A 21,610-nucleotide genomic window follows, 5' to 3' on the forward strand; every position below is an offset into this window, starting at 1 on the left:
ATACTTTAGAGAGAGTTCAGAGAAGGGCTACTAAACTGGTTCATGGATTGCAGAATAAAACTTACCAGGAAAGGTTAAAGGATCTTAACATGTATAGCTTGGTGGAAAGACGAGACAGGGGGGATATGATAGAAACATTTAAATACATAAAGGGAATCAACACAGTAAAGGAGGAGACTATATTTAAAAGAAGAAAAACTACCACAACAAGAGGTCTTAAATTAGAGGTTAGATAGTTATGGATAAAGATCAGAAATGCCACAAGTTTGTCAAGACTTTTTAATAGATGCTAGCCATTCAGAAAGCTTTGTCTGTTTGTCTTCTCAGTGAGTGTCTAATCCTAATCTGTTGTGGCGTTCCTTCATTTCCTCACAAGTTGTATGCAAATACAAATCATTTTGATAGATCTGTCTCTGTTATTGAGTGATCCAGTTCTTTACGTTGGTAATGGCTGTAGGTGAAAAGAAGAGACGTATATCTTAAACTCTATGAACCTTGGAAAGAAAACACCAACATATGGTACACATTGTATGCACATTGTCTAACGATAGGAGGAAGAAATCATCACTTCTGCATGCACTAAACATGTAGCAAATCATTACAGAATTTAAACATGAGGAGAGTGCTTCTTGCCCCCAGATTGCATGATATTATAGAGCATATAACAGTACATGATGTTATATATGTGCACTTTTTCAACTCAGATAGTGCTGACAGGTTTTATGGTGGGTATGTATGTTGCTTTCCATGTAATAGAAATAATGTCAGGACATTACATTGTGTTCTAGAAGTTAATTTACAACACTTGCTAAAAGTACATCTTGGCTGCAGATGGAAGTGGTTTCAAAGATTCCTTTTCTATCTGGAAATAATACAATTAATAAAACTAGTAATTTGAGTTTTTGGAGCGGTGTTTTTCTTTGCCGCTTTTACTTGTGATGGGTGTATTGTTGGAGCAGACACCCTGAATAAGGGGTGCTGTGTTAATGATCACTAGTCTGTAATTGCCTTGCTCTCGGATGAGGTTCATACCCAAATGACGGTGAACTATGAAAATGATGATTGTGCCAGGGATTTATCTCGCATCTCTGCTCCTTCCACTTCAGTAATAGGTAGAAAAGAATCTCTTATTAGACTATTACAGTCAGACACAGAGGGACATATGAGTCTCTGTGTAATCATTGTAGAACCTGTGCTAACCATTGTATTCCCACGGTTTGCACAGATTGAATAAGTCCCAGCTCTGCTGGTTCCTGTGAATGCAACAAGCACAAGCTCGCACATTACCTTGTGCAAGATAAATTAATCTGTAAATCAAAACACCAATATCTCACTCTGCCTGAGAAATAATGGCTTTTGTTGTGCTACTGACTTTTAAAAAATATCTTTCTTAAGGCTTTTGCGTTCACACATAATAAAACTATGGAGAGGTTTGTCTAACCGTGTGAAGGCTAAATTGTAACAATGCTTTGTATGCAGTGTTCTAATGTGTGAAAGTAAAGCAATTACTGTACCGAGCCCTGCATTCTATATTGTATCTTAGTATTTATACATTAGAAAACGATTCATTTCTGTTTTAGATACCCACAGGGTCTGTACGCTAGTTAGAGCAGGTGTCTGAAATAGACCTATTTGTACAGTTTTATTAACAATGGGAGAGGCTGATGTGCTTTTGGAAGTTAAACTTTAGTGGCAAGTTTAATGCCTGTCAGACTCATATTTGTGCAGCTTCAGCTGAGAGGTCTCAGTTAAACAACAGTTTTCACTTACTACATCTGCAGAGAGAAGGAGCCTTGTTTCACCACTAACTGCTATAAGAGATCCGTTTCATATCTCTTATTGATAATGAATGAAAATTTACATCAGAGGTGATACTGTAGCTGACCAGACTCTTTGATTTTCTTTTTGATCAGTTGGGGAAAGAAGATACTAAGAACTCATACAAAGAAGCTGTTCTACCGTAAAAGTATTTACTTTATTTTAATATATAGTGACATCTTTGAAGTTGGCTCTCCACAAAGCTCTGCACCAGAAAATGCAGTCAGGGGTACACTTAATAGGATTATTCATTAAACGCTGAATTTATGTGAATTAACGCTGAATAGCAAAATTGAGGAAAAAAATAGCCAACTTGTGACTGTAGCTGAGTTGGAGACATTTTTCAGATAAGATATTTTTGCTCTAGTTAGTTTTTTCCATTTGGATTTAATTTAAAGGACCACTATAGAGTCAGGAAAACAAACCCGTTTTCCTGACATTATATAATCCTTAGGGTTCCATCCACCCTCAGGGTCCCCCTCCCGCTGAGCTGAAGGGGTTAAAACCCCTTCAGCCACTTACCTTTATCCAGCACCAGGCTCCCTCGGCGCTGGTGACCTCTCCTCCCCCTCCGACGTCAGCTCCCCAGTGGAGCTGAATGCACATGCGGGGCCAGAGCCGCACGCTTATTAAAAATGCCCATAGGCATTCTTTGAAACAGCAATGTTTACATGTGAAGGGTTAAAACCTGGGGGACCCAGACCACTTAATTGAGCTGAAGTGGTCTTGGTGACTCTAGAGGTCCTTTATGAAAATTTAGAATTGAGTGAATACCCTTTAAAGGACCACTCTAGGCACCCAGACCACTTCAGCTTAATGAGCTGGTCTGGGTGCCAGGTCCTTCTAGGGTTAACCCATTTTTTCATAAACATAGCAGTTTCAGAGAAACTGCTATGTTTATCAATTAGTTAAGCCTTCCCCCTATGTCCTCTAGTGGCTGTCTCATTGACAGCCGCTAGAGGCGCTTGCGTGCTTCTCACTGTGATTTTCACAGTGAGAGCACGCCAGCGTCCATAGGAAAGCATTGTGAATGCTTTCCTATGTGACCGGCTGAATGCGCGCGCAGCTCTTGCCGCGCGTGCGCATTCAGCCGACGGGGAGGAGAAGAGGAGGATCGGAGGAGGAGAGCAGGAGGAGATCTCTCCGCCCAGCGCTGGAAAAAGGTAAGTTTTTACCCCTTTCCAGAGCCGGGCGGGAGGGGGTCCCTGAGGGTGGGGGCACCCTCAGGGCACTCTAGTGCCAGGAAAACGAGTATGCTTTCCTGGCACTAGAGTGGTCCTTTAAGTAATATTACTGTAACGCTATACCTGCTTGGTTAGAATTCTGAATAGTTTAAATTAGCAGTAGTCTATAATGGGAGGACTCTGCCTTTTTATTATGTTCTGTTGAATTAACAACTTCCTTGCAGAATTTAGCCCAAAAGAGACTTTTTGGAGGGGGGAGATTTGTCAAATTTAGTTATATGGGTACCTTTCCATATAACGTGGCTTACATTTAGCAAGTCAGGTGACATCAACATGACTCACAAAAAAGACAAACAAGAGCAAATGTATTTATTGATATATGTTTTATATATATATATATATATATATATATATATATATTTGATGTAGTGTTTTCTTTTAGTCCGTTTAGCAAGATCATATTGTAAAATTTTCAGAAATTATAGGAACACCCTCATTTAATAAAAAAAAAAAATGATGGAAACAGCCTGTGAGTTTGTTAAAGGGATAGCCCTGACATAAAATAGGGATTTAGTAAGAGTAACTTTTACTGTTCTGGTCTGCCCTATCCCACCTCTCCAATACCAGAAAAGGCTAAACGTTACATCTATTTCGGAGCTGTGGACTCTTCTCTTCCTCCTCATGTAGTGGAAGGGCAATGGTGGCAAGGAGGATGCAAATGGGTTAAACTCTGTATGGAAAAACATCATAGTGCAACGTTGCATAAATAAACTCCAGGCACTTTGTTCATTTCAGAACAACGAAATAGTGATGGTGCTTTTAATAACCATTTAAATGCTGATTGTGAATACTTCCCTACACTGTATTTATGCTATTTAGGGAATGTGTGGGAGTAAGCGGTCAGTGGAAATAATCTTAGAAAGGTATAGGGGTGACAAGTGCTATTTTATTAGCTATGAGTTGAAGTACCTCATTTTATTAATCATGTTCCTTACTGTTTATTTTTGGAATGTGCATACTGTTCTGATATTGTATACGGTATGTTTGAATAGACACATTTTAAATATTTCTATAATTACTGTACTGTATTTTTATAGCAGATACCAGATAACAAAAAAAAACATATTCCTATAGTTGAGTTTGTGATAAAATCTCTGGCTGATTTATTGATATTTTCCAAGTTATTCGAACTTACTTGTCTGAGTCAGTCGTGAACTCAATACAACTTACTCACTCTGTAATGAATAGACCCCTGAATCAATGTTTTATAATCCAGGCTTCTGTGCTGCCAACTGGCCTCAACTATAAAGTTTACAAGAAAGCGAGATAATATAGTGCACTTTTAATGTGTTTTACTCTTGCCTTTGGTATTATTATATGACATTTGAATGGAATACATTTGCATCTCATTTTGATTGTCTTCTCTCAATAGGTTGAATGTAAGAAGGCACAACCTAAAGAAGTCATGTTTCCTCCCGGAACAAGAGGACGAGCGAGGGGCCTGCCATACACCATGGATGCATTCATGCTGGGAATGGGAATGCTTGGTAAGTGGCTCTGTGGATATGTTAGAGTGCCATTCTTCCTCCTGTGGTATGTAGGTACTGATTGCATCAGATTTATTTGGAATTTAAAAGTTCGGTTTGCATGTGAAAAAATGTATGCCGTGAATTTGATCACTATTCTTCCCTAAGACTAAAATGGTCTGTGTGTGTTTCTTTCTTTAATAAATTAAAGAAAACATTTTTTTGATGGGATAATTACTCAGACACACATTGCTTTTGACTTTCCTATAAACATAAAGTACCATTTCGAATGCTACAGCTTTATTCTTTTACGTAACTATTGTGCTTTATTTTAGATTCACACACCTTTTCTGTTGGTATATTCCATGTGAACTTTTTTTTCTTTATGTAGTTAGCCACTTGTTATTGTTTTGTTCCATATGTTTCTTATATGTATTGAAGAAGAATAAGCCAAATTCCTGTAGGAGAGCTACCAGGTACCAATTACACTAACAGCCGAACAGCTTCCAAACTCCAAAAGAAGATCATACCATTTGTAAATAAACTACTTAACTGTAGCTAGCTCAATATTTTACTGAGTACTAAAGGACAAAAATGGACTGATATGCAAGGTCTAAACGCATTTCCAGTCTGATTATATCTTTAACGCAGCCTAAAATAAGCATGGTGCACAGTGCAGGTACGTACCAGAGGTTGTGTTCAAGCTATTCTACTACACTTTCAATGTTATCACAGGGTTTTCACTATAGTACGAATTTAAAGTGAATTAAAAATGAATATCAAATTTAAGGTCAAAATAGCTGAATTGGAAGGATTCTCTAAGTCGGCTACGCTTCAGGTTCAGCTACTTTGGCCCTTGAATTCACTTTGAATCTCACTGATGATGCCACAGACACCCTGCAGGTTCCACCACCACCTAATAAAGAAGATAGGATATTGTATAACAAATTATTATTCATACCATTTTCTCATGGGCTACTTGAGTGGTGGAATAAAGGTCAGGTTGAAATCTGTTGTATTTTGTGAGTGTCCTGCATTCTCGGCTGTATATAGTTTTAGAGCAGCTCACCTTAACCAACTACTTATAAACATGAGGAGACCGCTGAGATAAGTCCAAATACAATGAGCATATTTACCGTTTTTATTACAGAATCCCTTTTCTTTCATTAAAATAAGATTCTGCTCTGGATTTTTAGTGTCCATGCCACTCAGCAACCAAACGTTTAGAGAGAAATAAGTTCCTAAAAATGAGAAATTTTGGTTTTCATGCAGTATTGCCTTCTCTTGAGGTGCGTGCTAATGTACTTGGCTGCATCATCTACCAGGGGAGTATCCATTAACAAAACACAGGCTGTGTCTGGCAAGCACCAACCTTTAATAGACCCAAATCAGGTATCATCCCTTGCATTCTATGAGAGACAAGTGACTCTCATATTCTGTATCAGCCTTGCAGTGCTTAGCCCGGCTCTGTTGTGTATGCCAACACACACACACACACACACAGCTTTATCCTGGATCTGTTGTGTATGCCAACACACACACACAGCTTTATCCTGGATCTGTTGTGTATGCCAACACACACACAAAATAAAATAAAAATAAAAAATAACTTCAGCTAACTGGTATTTCTGCTGCAGGAATGGTCTTAAAGATTCTCTTCCTTTTAAATGATTAACATTTCCTCCTGGGACATCCACATTTGCATTTAAATGGATGTCTTAAATAGACTGTTTTACTCTTATTCACCAAAATAGAATGATGAAGGATGCAGTATGTTCATTCTGACTAAAAATGATCCTTTCTCCTGGAGAGAAATTGAGTCACACATTTATTTTCATCTCCTAATGTAGCTTTGACAGATCCACAGAGCTTATTTCAAATGGCTTTTTATGGAGTTTATATGTGCTGGAGAAATTGTATAATGACACAGGTCTGCTAAATGTGTTTAAAATAAGGATGATTTAGTGGCGACTTTTAGCAACATACACCGCTCTGTAATGCTACATAATGTTTGCAGATTAAAGTTTGATGTGCTCATTTGTATCTCAGAGAAGTTAGTCTTTCATTTAAATCTTCTTAGCAGCATCCATAACACATAGGGTTTTAAAGATCCCTGTTGTGGTTGCAGATGTTCAAAGGCCTTACTGTTTTCACTTTTGGGGTCCACCTCGGCTAAGCACAAGTATTGGAGAAGTTTGCTTAGAACAGGCCTTGGCTTTTACACACATATATATTCATACGTACACATCTAAACATAAATCATAGATTTTGGAGGATGAACTGAATCGGGCACTAGAACATCTGCTGTTAAAAAGACTGTATATTTTTTATATAAAAATATTGTCACCTGAAGTTTAAGTCCTCAGTGGAATGTTGTTTGTATAGTATAAGAAACATATTTTCTTGGCTCAGGTGTGATGTAAAGAGACAAAGCGCACACATAAAGCACGTAAGCTTAATTCATTACTGTATCAGTCTGGAGCCAGTCAAATTTGCGACAATTTATAAACGTGATGATCTCAACATAAATTGGCACTTTTTTTTTTCTCACATTTTTTTCTTTCAAACAGACATAAGTAGGACTTGCAGATCCCCAAACGATTGGTATCACAGTGGGGCACGCAGGTTCCTTGCATTGCAAACACATAGATCTTGCATCACATTATAACATGATGCTATAACATCTCTAATATCTCAATCAGTTGCAGTCCTGTGCTGCAAGTATAGCAAAAAAAAGTCAGGATATCTAGCTGTTCAATAGTAAAAAATAAACAGTTTAACAAACAAAAAATGATGAGTCCCGGGGTCCCCATATAGCTCAGAGTACGCATTCTGAGTCCCGTCCCCCATCTGCACTCTGACAGTCCCATGACCCAGTCGCCTCACCCCTTGTCCTTGACACAACCCTTAGATGTGTGGGGTTAGTATAGATCTTTGAGAGTAAGGAGAATGGTGGAACAAAGAGAGAAATAGAGAGGCATAAGTGGGAAGAGTATGGTTAGCGCTCCAGTTTCTCGTCCCCAAAATTTTTTATGGTAGGGGGCGTAGAGGGCATTAGACTGTGATATATGAAAGCAACCTCACAAATATCAATTTTTACTCCCGTAGCTTTATCCTCTGCACAGTGAAGCCCATATATGATGCAGAGTTGGTGTCAGACTAGATCTACACCTATCTTTGATGCATAGTTAGAGTCAGAGTTGGTCTACACCTATATATGATGCAGAGTTGGTGTCAGAGTGGGCCTACACCTCTATTTGATGCATAGTTTGAGTCAGAGTGGGTCTACAACTATATATAATACAGAGTTGGTGTCAGACATGGGTAGGACTGACTGGTTCTAAGGTGTCCTAATTTCTGATTTCCACTGATAGTGTTTCATACTAGCCCAAGCTTTAACAGTAATGACTGACTGTATATTCATACTGCATTTTAAACTAATGTACAACGCTGCTGCGCGATGCAGTTGACTTTTATGGGTTTGTTTAAACCATTATGGACATACTGAATTAACATATACAAAAAACAAAAAATGGCACCACGTGGACAGTCAGTTCTGTAGTGATGTCTGTAGAAACCAAGGGTCGGCTGACCAATTCTGGTCTTCCTTTAGATTTTTGAGAGCTAGCTGTAACATCATGTAAGCCTGTCCTGCATGGTAGGGGGTTTCGGATGCATAATAATGCAATTGTAAGGGAAAATGATGCTTCAAAGCTTGTATTCTTTATAGCTAGCTACACATTTTCTCGTTGGCTATTTAGAGGTAGTTCAACGTCCCAAGTGTTTTTAGCAACAACCACTATGGATCATGCAGAAAAATGTTTATATAATAATTTGCGTGATGCTCTGCCATGTGCATTCCTGTAAGTTATTCTCCCAGAATGCAATACACCAGTCAGTATGTAAAATATGGCATACCTTGTCACTGGGCAGTTTCCTTTTTTCTCCTTTACTTAGGTCCCACAGTAAGGAAGAGCTGGTAAGTGTTAGGGAGTGTTTATTTGGTTGGAATGCCCCCTGTCTATATATTCATTATTAAAGCAAGTCCAGTGGAAGGGTGTCATAGGAGCAGTCTGCATTTTATTTCTAAGTTTGTACATTGAGATCACTGATGGCTTAAACATAGCGACTTAGCACTTTCCTTCACAAATTGTAAGCTAAAATTGATTTTAACTAGGAAAGAAAAATGAAGGCATGCTTTCCTAAATCATTTCTTCCTCTCTCTCCTTCTTATTTCCTACTCATGTGGATAACTAACTGGTTCCTGAATCTGTCTGCTACAAAACAATGGGACTGTTACGGCTGCCAGCGAGCTTTGTTGTCACAGTTCCCTTTCATTGGCTGTCAGTGTTTGTAATGAGAGCAGGCTGAATAAATAAAGGTCCCAGCTGTGGCCCATCAGGAAGTCCCAGGATTATAAAGTCTCTGAGTGTACACGTTGTCCACTTGCAAACAAAAAAACGTACCCACAAAAAAAAAAAAATCAGCGTTTGTGACAAACCTGAGAATGTGGGTTATAGCTGCACTTTGTTATTTCTTACGTTTCTTTTGACTTCATGGAGAAGAGGAAATTTTTTTTTTATTAAGACCATAAAATCTCCAGATATTATATGCGTTAAATGTGTAAGGGACTACCCTCCGCCTTCTTCATGCTTTACAGTAATGCATGAATGTGTAGAATTTAAAACTGTTTGTTTTTTTTGTTGTTTTTGTTTTTTTTAATGTATGCAGATTCTACTAAAACATTTTGCAGAGACTTTTCCAGTTACAAAACATGTCTCAGGTGGATATAGACATAATATATAAACTATCAGGGCTTACAATTTCAAGTACTACACTACCAGCCAGGCCCTTAGAGGGACACTATAGTCACCAGAACTACCCTTAGAGGGACACTATAGTTACCAGAACTACTACAGCTTAATTTAGTGGTGTTTGGTGTCAATAGCATGTTCCTGCTGGCTGAGCAATAATAATACTTAATTTTCAGAGAAAAGGCAGTGTTTAGATTACTGCCTAGTAACACCTCCAGTGACAGTAACTCTGACGGTCACTAGAGTTGCTTCCTATCTCAGTGCTGCACAGTGTGCAGAACCTAAGTTCAGTGTGTCCACACCCTGCATGTAAATGCTGGATGCTCCCTATAGAGATGCATTGATTTAATATATCACTATGAGTAGATGCAGATTGGCGCAATGTGGTGTTTTGTGCATGCACTATATCTTCCTAATGCTTTCTTTGGGAAAGTACTGGATTGGCTGAGATCTTTGAGGACATCAATTGAGATTGAGGACATCAGCCATGGAGGTGGGACCAGTAATTTTGAGGGAGAAAAGTTGAGTAAAATACCTTTTTAATCTGAGGGGGACCATGGACCTAAACAGCCACTCCACAACGTGGTAAACAGTCCCTCACGATCCCAGCTCTCGGAGAATGAGTGCTGCAAACATGTTACCAAATTACCATGGAAATGCTGTGACACAGTCCATGAGTACCAGTCAGGGAGAGCGTGTGACAAGACCCTACCCCAAATATATGACCAGCAGCACCCTGAAATTAATTGTCCACTGAACCACCAGAGATTTGTTTTTAAAATAGGGCCCTCCATGACAATTAAAGGGACACTTTAGTCACCAGAACAACTACAGCTTATTGAATTTGTTCTGGTGAGTAGAATCATTAACTTCAGGCTTTTTGCTATAAACACTGTCTTTTCAGAGAAAATGTAATGTTTACATTACAGCCTAGTCATCCAAACATTCAGTGACTTCTCCCTCTGCATGCAGACATTGAACTTTCCTCATAGAGATTCATTGATTCAATTCATCTCTATGATTGGCCAGGACTGTGTTTGAATTGTGCTGGCTCTGCCCCTGATCTGCCTCTTTGTCAGTCTCAGCCAATCCTATGGGAAAGCATTGTTATTGGATCAGGCTACCACTTCAGATGATCTCAGCAGGCAGTGGGCAGGTCAAAAGGAAACAGGGACAAAGCCTGCAGCTTCAGGCTTAAATACAAGTAAGATTTTACTATATTTAGAGAGGCATGAGGGGACAAGGGTGGCTAGATGGTGGTTTTAACCCTATAGGGTCAGGAATACATGTTTGTGTTCCTGACCCTATAGTGTTCTTTTAAGGCCCTTCTTTGATTCTATGCCCTGGAGCCCAGCAGTTTCTGCCCCTTGCTGATATCCTTCTGAAACAACAGGTTAATGCACTGAAGATTATCTAGCTAACGTATCTATCAATCCATCCAAACTAATCTATCTGAACTATTGTTAATAATTTAGAAAACTAGGAAATGCACTGATTTATGTAAACTTTTTTTAGACACATTTCCGTGGTTTACACGCAGTAATGTGCAGTTTATTGCTTTGGGATTCTGGCGTATGCTTGTATTCATTGCATATTTCTGCATTTCACTGCTGTGGATTTCTGTGATTTACTTATACACACTAATCATGTAAGCCATCGCAAATTTATCTACTAGGGCGGGCTGGATAAATATGGGTCCCTGAATAGGACAATTATTTAAAAAACATAAAAAAATATTACATACATTTGCTGAAACGTAGCACAGCATCTCAAGCAGTTTTATCAGCTCTTATCTTAATTTACTAATGCATTTTTTTTTGCTAGCTAATTAAAACAAAATATTAAAAAAAAAAAAAAAAGCATTCAATTACTGATTGCTAGAATGCCATTTCCACGTGATCACTAGCAGAAATATTCCCTCTGAAAATTGAGCTGCAAGCAGTGTCAGGCTCTCTGTGCCAAAGCAGTTAAATTATTTCTGTAAGAGCCCTTGCGCAGAGCCTCCTCTGACATTTTCAGTTAAAATATGCTCTGTATCCTGGTCTTTTGGCTTTTAAAGATAAAATCCCCCAATTGGTATGCGCAAATTGGAGGTGGAAGTTATTTATAGAGAAAGTGTTATTGTGCCAAAGCAACTAGGGACCTAAGATAAGACGAGGGGGAAAAAAAACACGTAAATCTAGAAATGTCCTAACGTGTTCCCATTTTATTTTCAAGTAAATCTACCCAACCACCTGTACTGTGTGAGATTGTGATAATCTATAGGAGTGGAGTATCTGTTAGCTGCTTTCTCGATATGCAAAAGAATGGAAAGGGTCGTTATAGCACCAACACCTGAATATCTGCTCAATCCCTGTGCTGCACTCTCTAAAATGGATTGATTTTATGTTAATCTTTATTGGCTCATTAGGGGACGCACTGTCTCTAAAGATCAGGTAAACTGCAATATTAGCATTGGCGTTTTATCTTATAGTAAATGTCTTGTTTTTCAGAAGAATGTTTACACATGATTTCTTTTCCACGTTCACATGCACACACTGAAACACATACAAGGAGACACTTAATGCCTAGTTTTGTTCAACTACACCCTTTAGGAGGTTTTTACGTAATTCAAAACTCAGAGACTGGGAGAAAAATACTTAAACATTAATATTTGCTCCAATTTGTTTGGTTTCTAAGTTTAGTCAATGGCAAGAAGTTCTACTATTATAATAAGCAAACTGTGTAATCACATACATTAAGAGTATTTAGATTAAGGTAATAATGCAGCATATATTTATACATTTACATTGTTTGAATTGTCATAGCATTATTTTTGGGCTATTGGAGTTTTAATCAGTCTACTGCTATGCATGAATTGTCCCTCCCTCGAGATAAATGGATCAGGTAAACAGTGGTTTACTTGCTTCATTTATTCTAAAGGAGGGTATGCAGTAGTTTTGTCTGTCCTCTTATTTTTTTTTTACTTAGTTGTAAGCTTTCTGGGGAAACTCATTCTCATGTCCGTGCTAGCAGTGGGTATTTTTGAAAGAGTTCCCGATTATCGCTATATTTATATACATATATATTATATATATATATATATATATTGTGATGCCATGCTGATGCTCTGCTATTCTCCTACCAAGCCCACAATATAGGGCAACTCTTTCTCCTCTACAATCTCTTGGGAGCTGATCGCGCTCATCACTTCAGGGCTTAGCTCAGAAGAACTTAAAGGGACACTTTAGTCACCATAACCACTGCAGCTTAATGTAGTGGTTATGGTGTGTATAGCATGTCCCTGCAGCCTTAAAACTGTAAACACAGCCTTTTCAGAGAAAATATAGTGTTTACATTGCTTGGCTAGATACACCTCTAGTGGAAGTACCAATTGATTTCAGCAATCTGAGGGGGGCCGGGAACCTAATCCTGCATTCCAAGACTACATATTTGTATTCCTGACACTAAAGTGTTCCTTTAAGGAAGTTCCTGCTAAAGCTCTCAGGAGAATGCAGTGGACGTGGGAAGCAGTGTTGTGGACCCAAGTTAAGTAATCTAACCATTCAAAAACAGTTTGACTCCTTACAATGGTAGTGGGAGGGGGATGCCTCCTAACACCATAACCACTAATGCAAGTTGTAGTGGTTAGGGTGCTGGCAGTACCCGTTTACATTTTCCATAATAACCAATCTGATCTCATTTCAAGGGACAGGCTCACTAGGCATAGGCGAGCACTTAGTGTGGTGGGCTGAGTGAACAAGCTCCATATTTAAAATGTTTAAATGATATCCCACACATTTATCAAATCAGCCTATTTTTCTAAAGGCATGAGTGTGCTTATACACCTGCGAAAAAACCTCTGTGATTTGCAGCTAATAATTTTTTTCTTCATCTTTTTGCTAAGAGGCTTTTAAAGTGATCTGATTAACATCAAATCATACTCATAGCATTTTGTGATGACTGATTTGTGTTAGTGATGGAGATGGATTCTTTAATTACTGTGTTTTGTCTCCTTTTTTCCCAAATACATTTACCCTTGTACATAATAGAATTATACATTCATAGGGATCCTTAGCAATGCCAATGATATAATATACACCAGAATCTTACTTGGCTATGGGTGTTTACAGTACCGCTAGTATATTATAATTTTTCATTTTACTTTGTACCCAGAGTAATTGGCATAATTTGGGGCAGAATTAAAGTAGAGGTTAGTGTGCAACCAGATAAATAAAAACTAATTTTACTGGCACCTGTCAAACTAATTTCAGATCGGTGCTTTATAAAGTCCATCAAAACAATATCAGTGTCCTTTATGGAAATGGTATATCCGATTCGGTTTGTGACAGTAGGAGTGTGTAGAGTTGCAGATGCTAAATAAACGTAACGTTCCGTACTGGCATAATATGTTTAGGGACTACATTGTGACAGCAAGAAGGGATATCAACAGTCCTTATGGAGCACAACACAGTTGTCTGTGTGACCTGAATTTACTTTCATATTTGCTATTTGTTCTTTCATATCACATGTGGTTACACACATCAAGTGGATGGCAAAGGTACAAATAGTTTCTAAAATATGAACAGGAGCATACTTGGGTACCAATGTTACATTTGATGTTTTGGCTAGAATCATTGCCTGCAAGATAAAAGACAAGTATTAACCATAAGTGTAGGGATACCTGTAAGCAAGATGAATTGGCAATGTCTTTTATTCAATATGTCTGTTGTTTTTATTTATTCATCAACATATTCCACATGTCGCTTACTTGGCAAACAAACTATACATATAAATTTACGAATAAGCAAGTTCAGCGTGCAAGAAAGGGATGTGATAGTCAGTTCAAACATGTTTAGAGTTTAAAACTAGGGTATGTTTACACAAAGGTAAAAGGGAAATACCGTAGATTGACATTTCATAAAATAAACGAAATGATCAAAGATTACAATATATGCTTTGCGTATGCATATCATATTGTTTATTATATTTTCCTCGCACTTAGCAATCTTTTGATAGGTGTTTAAAACAGCAAATACAGGTAATTGACAAATTAAAGGGAAGAGGAACAAGGGCTGAGGAGGGCCCAGCTTAAACAAGCTTACATCCTTTTCTTGTCAGTCTTTATCAATTTTAAGGTTAAATATTCCTTTTTCCCCTGATCTATTTTATTAGTGGCATGGGCCCTCCCCCGCCTCAATTTGATTTTAAACACAGAATGTATTAGTTCATGCTCTAGTGTTTTTTATGAGTTTGCTTTTCAAGAATAAAACTCTAAGTGTTAGCGGGTGCTAATTATGTTTCCTGACCTGATCAAGACAAATGACTTCTAATTTACAATGATGGTATTGATATTGCAATAATTTTAGCTGACAGCGTTGAATACCATGTACTATTGATGTCTACATAATAGTATAGACCTGCATTGACACTAGAAACAAATGCTGCTCACCACTTCTACAGCCTTCACTTAGTGTTTTTCGTGCCATTAAATGTCTGCTCTTTTGTGCAGCTTTGCTAGCTGCCAACTTAGATATGGCAGTAACAACATACAAAAATAGCAACAGTAGTGGATCAGTGGAATCTCTTTTGTTTATCATATCAACATATTTTACACTATTGGCTTCATACGTTAAGTTGAGCCAAGGATATTTCATGTCGTTTCTTGACGGAGAGGTGACTGTCATTTATAGAGATAATATACTCAAGGATTTAAGGTCGGTAAAACGTTTAAAGATATAAAACACGTTTTAAATATTATAGTTTTGCATAGTGTGTGTATTGATGTAACTGTCAGCAAGGTTCATGCTGCCTGATGTGCATTTTACATCATAATTTTAGATACTCTGATATCCTTAAAGTATATGATGTCCAACAATCGAATTTATTTGCAGGTCAATAAAGGGGTTAAAGCTATTCATTTTCCCTGATGTTTTTAGTAGAAAAGCCACATATACGAAGCAGGGTATCCAACCAGAGCTGTGATTTCTTCTTATTTTGAGCTTAGTGACAAGACATAATTATTGTGAGATTGATCATTCCCAGGAAGTATTGAAGCAAACAAATTGTTCAGCGGCCAGCGCAGGATGAGCACAGCTCCTAATGGGAGCAGTGGATAGGTCATCCTGCCCATAATTTGGCTTGATGAAGCATCCACATGGGCATGGTGTTAATGTGCTATTGATATTCAGCCAGCCAATTTCCCCCGCACAGTCCGGGCTGTGACTCGTTAGAGCAGAGCCGGGCATCACAGAAGCAAATGATGAGGAAAATTGAAGTAATGTTGTATTATAAATTTATGATTTCATCTGCCATGACCTGAAAGATGTTCAGCGATGGGGCTTATGATTAGACCCGTCAAACACAGAAGCAACACATTTTATCTTGGTTAGACTCATGAAAAGGAGCCAGAGAGAGAAGCAAGCATTGGCCAAGTGGGATAATGCACACATCCATTTTGTTCTTTGGTCTGAGGGTGAAGGAGTCAAATTTTATAAAATGTTTCTACCCGTGAAACTTGCGTAAAGAACACAAACTCCAGAGATCAGATATTTAACCTTTCTGTGATATTGCTCAATAGTTTTTCTTTAACCAAGAAGTGCAATCTCAGCACTGTAAGATAAATACAAGCTTTGCTTATAAAAGCAATGCAGTGCAGGTGTCACAATAATTATCTGCAGATGGATTGTGTTTTGTATTTTTACTCGTATTTTAATATGGTAATTTTATGCTTTATTATAGCCACACACTTAAGAAGCATAGTGTGTATTCCAACATAAAAAGCATGAAAAATGAAGCACTATATTTATATGTCTCTGGCTCGTTAAGTGTAATATGTTTCAGGAAGCTGTAAACAATATATTTACTAAACAGTGAGCGGCAATAAGATGGCAACCAACACTATTCATTCCCGGTCAGCTGTTTTGGCCTGCATTGTATAAACAGGTTATTAAAGGAACAATATTCATATTAGTGTATAAACCTTTATATATTCCCATGTAAATGGCCCCAACAGACACATTTAGTTATAAAAACACAGTTTGATGCCACAAAAAAGAGGGAATATCCTCCTTTACTCCAGATTTACCCATGAGTCAACAACCTGTTCCTCCATATATCTCAAATATTCTGTTCATCCAGATATTTTAATTGCTGAAGAATCTATAAAACAGCTGAAAAAATAAAGATGCAGATAATGCTACATCTTTATTTGTTTTTACCATAAATAACCCTTTCATCTGATGTAGAAAAAAGTCGTCTATCTTCAGGTCCCAATGGAAGAACCTGGTTACCAAATAGGATATCTATTTAATAGGTGCATTAAAACAACTTTATTGAACTCTGTTGGTGCAAATATGAAGGATGTGATTCTTCCTCAACCAGAAAATTATTCTCACACCGCCATCTCCCCATAAGTCTCTGTTTTGAACTGTGCATTTCCTCTAACCCAGGCTTCCCCAAACTCCCGCCCTCCAGATGTTGCTAAACTACAACTCCCATGATTCTCAGCCTATCTATTTCATTCATAGAATCATGGGAGTTGTAGTTCGGCAACATCTGGAGGGCTGGAGTTTGAGGAAGCCTACTCTAACCTCTCTTCTTGGCAAACGTAAAGGAGGCGGACAGCAATAGTTTCAGCAGCTGCTCCTTCATTATTTTTTTTATTGCAAATCAAGAAGAGAAGTCACGAGGAGCTCTGTTATGCTACATCAGAAGTACTTATATAACGGATACAAAAGCAGCAACACTCACCTAAAGTGAAACACAAATTCAACAAAATGCCTTAAAACAGTGGTGCACTTCGGATAATACTTAGTCTTATCAAAATAAACTCTGCAAATAATAATACAAACACTTAACAGTGTAATTCTATGTTTGTATTTTTCTTTGCATAGTTTATTGTGAGAAGATTGTTTGTAAGGTATTATCTCAAACGCACCACCACTACATCAGAAGTCCTCGCCCAGAAAAAGCATTGGAAACAGTGTCGCTAAGTGGCAATTCACTTTAACAAAAATAAAGGAAATACAAGGCATATATGCGGATATAGTTTAAAGCTGAGCCATTGCATCCAAAATAATGTTTGAGTCCTTTAATGGCCATTGCGGTTTGTTTGCTCGGGGTGGGCTACCTATCAATCTACCAGTTACGTGTATACCCTGCTTGTTCTGGTTCCAAATGCTTCCCTGCAGGACACGAGTGTTATCTTTTTGTTTTGTTATTTCACAGAGTGTATCGAGTTTCACAATCTAGCCCTGATATGTTAACTATGGTACTCTGGGCACCAGGGATAAAGCATTACTAGTACCTTTATCTCAAACTGTCAATAGCTGTAATGCAAAGTACATCCATTCTAAGCTCTCCAAATGTCACAGCAAACCTGTGTTGTGTTTAGCTTGAGCGCTTGGCATTTACTCTTCCAACTAAAAGGTATGGACATTCATCTGTCTCAGGGTACAAAAGTGCATTTAATTACTGCACATAAAACAGTCAGCCGGTGCCTGCATTCAGCAGGAGAACGTTAACTCTTATAGCTACTCAGCTTCAAAAGCACCCCTATACAACACGATACAATAACCACCATCTATTCACTAAGCTGTAGTGTGAGTATAGAGAACAAGGAAAATATTAGAAGGCCAAAAGGCTATTTTTTGTTTTGTTTTTTTACTTGACAATCAAAGAAACAAACAAAAAAGCACTATTCATACTGATAGTTTACATTTTCTTGTGAACACTTTCAAGACAAATGTCAAGACTGTCATGACGTAATGGGATTTCTTCTAACAACTCATACTGAAAATAGGCCCCAGCTGATTTAACACTAAAGCTCCCGCGATGTTCTGACATTCATAAGTCTGGCCAGGCATTGTTGGAGTTGTAGCTCGGCAGCGGACTGTGATCTGTGTTTTGTCCCTTTACCCCCTGAGATCAAGCTTGGAAATCTGCATTTTTTTTCATTATTATGGGAACCACAGCACTTTGTAAAATAGCACGCAATAGCAACACTAGAATCTATACATGGCGTGGCTTAAAGTGGAAAATCTGGGTAAACAGGGAACATCTGTCAACTTGTTGTTCAATCGAGAACCAAATGAACAATATGCACATGAATAATAAAGTTGTGTAGAAACGTAACAAAACATTTTATTCAGCCTCTCCTTTTTGATCTCTGAGCGCTACCTGATGTGATTTATTATTTTGTGTTCTGTTCCAATCTGCAATGAAAATGAGCTCCAGGATCAGGTGTATGTTCAAGGTGGAAAGTTACACATTATTTGTTTTAGATCTGCAAATCCAGTGGGCCACATTGGAATTAGTCCATTTTACTTCATACTGATCAATCTGTTTATTATGTATCTGCTTTACTGAAGGAACGCACATTGTTTATTTTTGAAGAAAGCCCCTTTTTTATTTAACTTGTTCAGATTTCATAGTTTGACGTAGTGTTTGTTGTATAACTAACATTTTTCTTTTTTTTATTTGTTGTGTGTTCAAGGTTACCCAAATTTTGTTGCAACGTATGGTCGGGGATATCCTGGTTTTGCCCCCAGCTACAGCTATCAGTTTCCAGGTATTTTATGTTTTTTTGTTTCTTTTTTATATTGTCTCTTTCAATGTATGTGTACACAAAGTTGTGTTAGTGTTCATGTCTGCCATTAGAATGAGAAAATGTAGCCACCTCTAAGTTACTGACTTCTCCATTCTGTAATGGCTGCATTTTAGAAGACTTCTGTCTTTATTACATTGTCCTCAGCTTTATGTGTCTATAGATACGTCATTGCTTGGCATTAGTTATCTGAATAACCTCCTGTTTTTTCTACAGCTTGCGCTGCACAATATCCACAGTATTATGCAAGTTTTCCCTCCAGCCATTTTAATTTGTTACAATCGTGTCACATTTGCTTGTACAGTTTATTGCTGCCTTGCATTAAGCTCGAACTCTTTTTTTTATTTTTTTTGTACTAACGACAGGCCTCACCAGTTGTACAACATCAAATTTTACAAAAAATATTAAAAATACATTTGTTTTCATACAGTTGTACGATAAGGCCAGTTGCCAACTTTTTGTTTTTGTGAAATAGAAAATGTAAACATACCATTTTTATTGATTTCAACGTTTAATATGTGAACATAATATTATTTCTTATTGAAATTAATCGCTCCTTTTATATAATGTCTGGATGGAAAACAGCGCTGCCATAGAAATCACAAATATTTTACCTACTCCCGTACTCACTCACAAATTCAATTGTTTTGCTGGATTCAGTCAGTAACGTAAGGAAAGTAAGCATAGCATTTGAATTTAGCTTAGAGTAGCCCTATCCCAAGGAGGTAAGGTGAATTGTATTTACTTCTGTGGGACAATATTTCTTTTTTATTCTTTTTGTCTCATTTTCTGTTTTAAAATGGTCCTGTTATCCACTTAAAACAAGGGTCACCCTCAGGTAGGTGTACACATTTAAGAAATACATCATAAAACTAAATATTTTGAAAATAGGATTAAAAGACCAGCTTGCCTTTCACTCCATGACCACATCCAGGGTGGTCTCCACTGCAGATAAACAAAATGTTTTCGTGTAGAAGACAGAGTTTGGGGATTTATGCATGTGTTCTACTGTGTTAACAATGTATGCATTTGATAGATCAAATATTATTGCGATAAAATCGAATTTGCCATTTTTAAATGACCAACATGATCATTGGTAACTGGAATTCAATTTTACCAAATAGTATACCTATAGGTAATCGCCCATTTCAGAGTGTGTCCACGCCTCGCCTTCCCACAGGGACATCCAGACCTGAAATACCTGCTAGATGCACTCTATTCAGATATATGTAGCAACCCCAGAAGATTGTTTTCACTTGTGGGGAAAAGTCACTCTATATCAGGATTATTTATTTCCAAGAAAGTGGACGAAGTTGTTTTGTTTAGCCATACCATTGTGTTGGGTACTATACTGTAAGAAGCTGTGCTGTTATAGTGACAAAGTAAGTGTGGTGACTGGCTGAGTGCAGGGCATCACACAAAGAGGGGTGGTAAAGGTGAATAAGTCAGGCAGTCACAGCTGTATAACGGAGGGAAGGCCAATTAGGAGGGTGTTGCAGGATTTGGAGCAAGATATGATGAGGGACTGCATTAGTACCTTTGTAGTGTCTTCTCTGAGAAAAGGTCATATTCTGAAAAATGTCACAAAGATGAAGGTGGCAAGATGAAGCAATTGACTGTATGGGAAACAGACAGAAAATAGAGAGGGCAAAGATGTAGATGACCCTAAGCATTTTTTGTTGATATTAACTGTTTGTGCAAGATTGGCATTCACACATCAGTGGTTTTCTTTGCCACTTTGCTGATGTGTAACAGGTTAAACTGTATAATACGTGCTGGAAGTGTGTGGTTTGATCATCATGCGGTACCCTGGTGAATGATGTTGCCTGTTAGTGTTTTATCTGTTATGTTATAGTCCCTTCATCTTGGCCAGTCTGATTTTTTGCATCCCTTGTTATGCACAGTAATGCACATTTACCAGATTTAAACAAACCTGATGTTCACTGTATTTAGTTTTTTTGCCCATGGTCACGGCAGTGCTTAAAATGTGTTTACATCATTTAGCTGCCCATATTATATAACATTACCTATTACCTATTATATTAGAAACAACACAACTACAGGGATAGATAAATCCAGCCCTGGAATCAAATTGGACTGGGTGGGTATATAGGGCTCAACCCAAACTGAAACACACTTAGAAAGGAAAAAGGGCTTTAAGACGTAGTCCTCGATAGAAAAGCACCGTGGACACTGAGTCTCAAAGCGATACCCCCACTATTAGTAGAAACATTTCTATTGGTATAAGAAACCATTAAACTAGTCTTTATTAGGAGTAATTATGTCACATAGTACAAACATATAATGGTAGAAAGCACAAAAACACAAAAATACAGTGAAAAAAACGTGATGATAAAAAAGGGAAAGCTGCCCAGCCTCCCACGTAAAGCCTCAAAATCTCAATACGAATCCCCTTAAATAGATGCAACTGTAACAATGCTGTAAGAATGTCTTCTGGCTAGAAGGCTAAAAAGTAACAATACTAGTATAGTATCACTAGGATGTGGGGATCAAAGAAAAGGAAATCGGGTATAGTATAAAGAGCAAGTTGTTAATTCAAACCTTCCAACTTGGAAAAGTAAGCTTGACTATAGCTGCAATTAGGTCTCCCACGGGGGTGTTGGGGTGGATTAGAAAAAGGGGGCTAGAACAAGATAGTAGTCAGCGATGCCTGGGACCAAA

The 21,610-nt window shown here is 37.9% G+C and overlaps 1 protein-coding gene across 8 annotated transcripts in view; it reads left to right on the forward strand.

Moving 5' to 3' along the window:
- The window catches only part of MSI2 (musashi RNA binding protein 2), a 547,507-nt gene that overhangs the window by 412,337 nt on the left and 113,560 nt on the right, over nt 1-21,610 (forward strand). For all 8 annotated transcript variants that reach the window (XM_063457454.1, XM_063457455.1, XM_063457458.1 and 5 more), the window contains exons 9-10: nt 4,435-4,549; nt 18,818-18,892. In XM_063457454.1, the coding sequence (XP_063313524.1) occupies nt 4,435-4,549; nt 18,818-18,892 (190 nt within the window). The remainder of the gene's footprint in view (nt 1-4,434; nt 4,550-18,817; nt 18,893-21,610) is intronic.

The sequence above is a fragment of the Pelobates fuscus genome, chromosome 1 (assembly GCF_036172605.1).
Source record: "Pelobates fuscus isolate aPelFus1 chromosome 1, aPelFus1.pri, whole genome shotgun sequence".
In the NCBI taxonomy this organism is placed as follows: domain Eukaryota; kingdom Metazoa; phylum Chordata; class Amphibia; order Anura; family Pelobatidae; genus Pelobates; species Pelobates fuscus.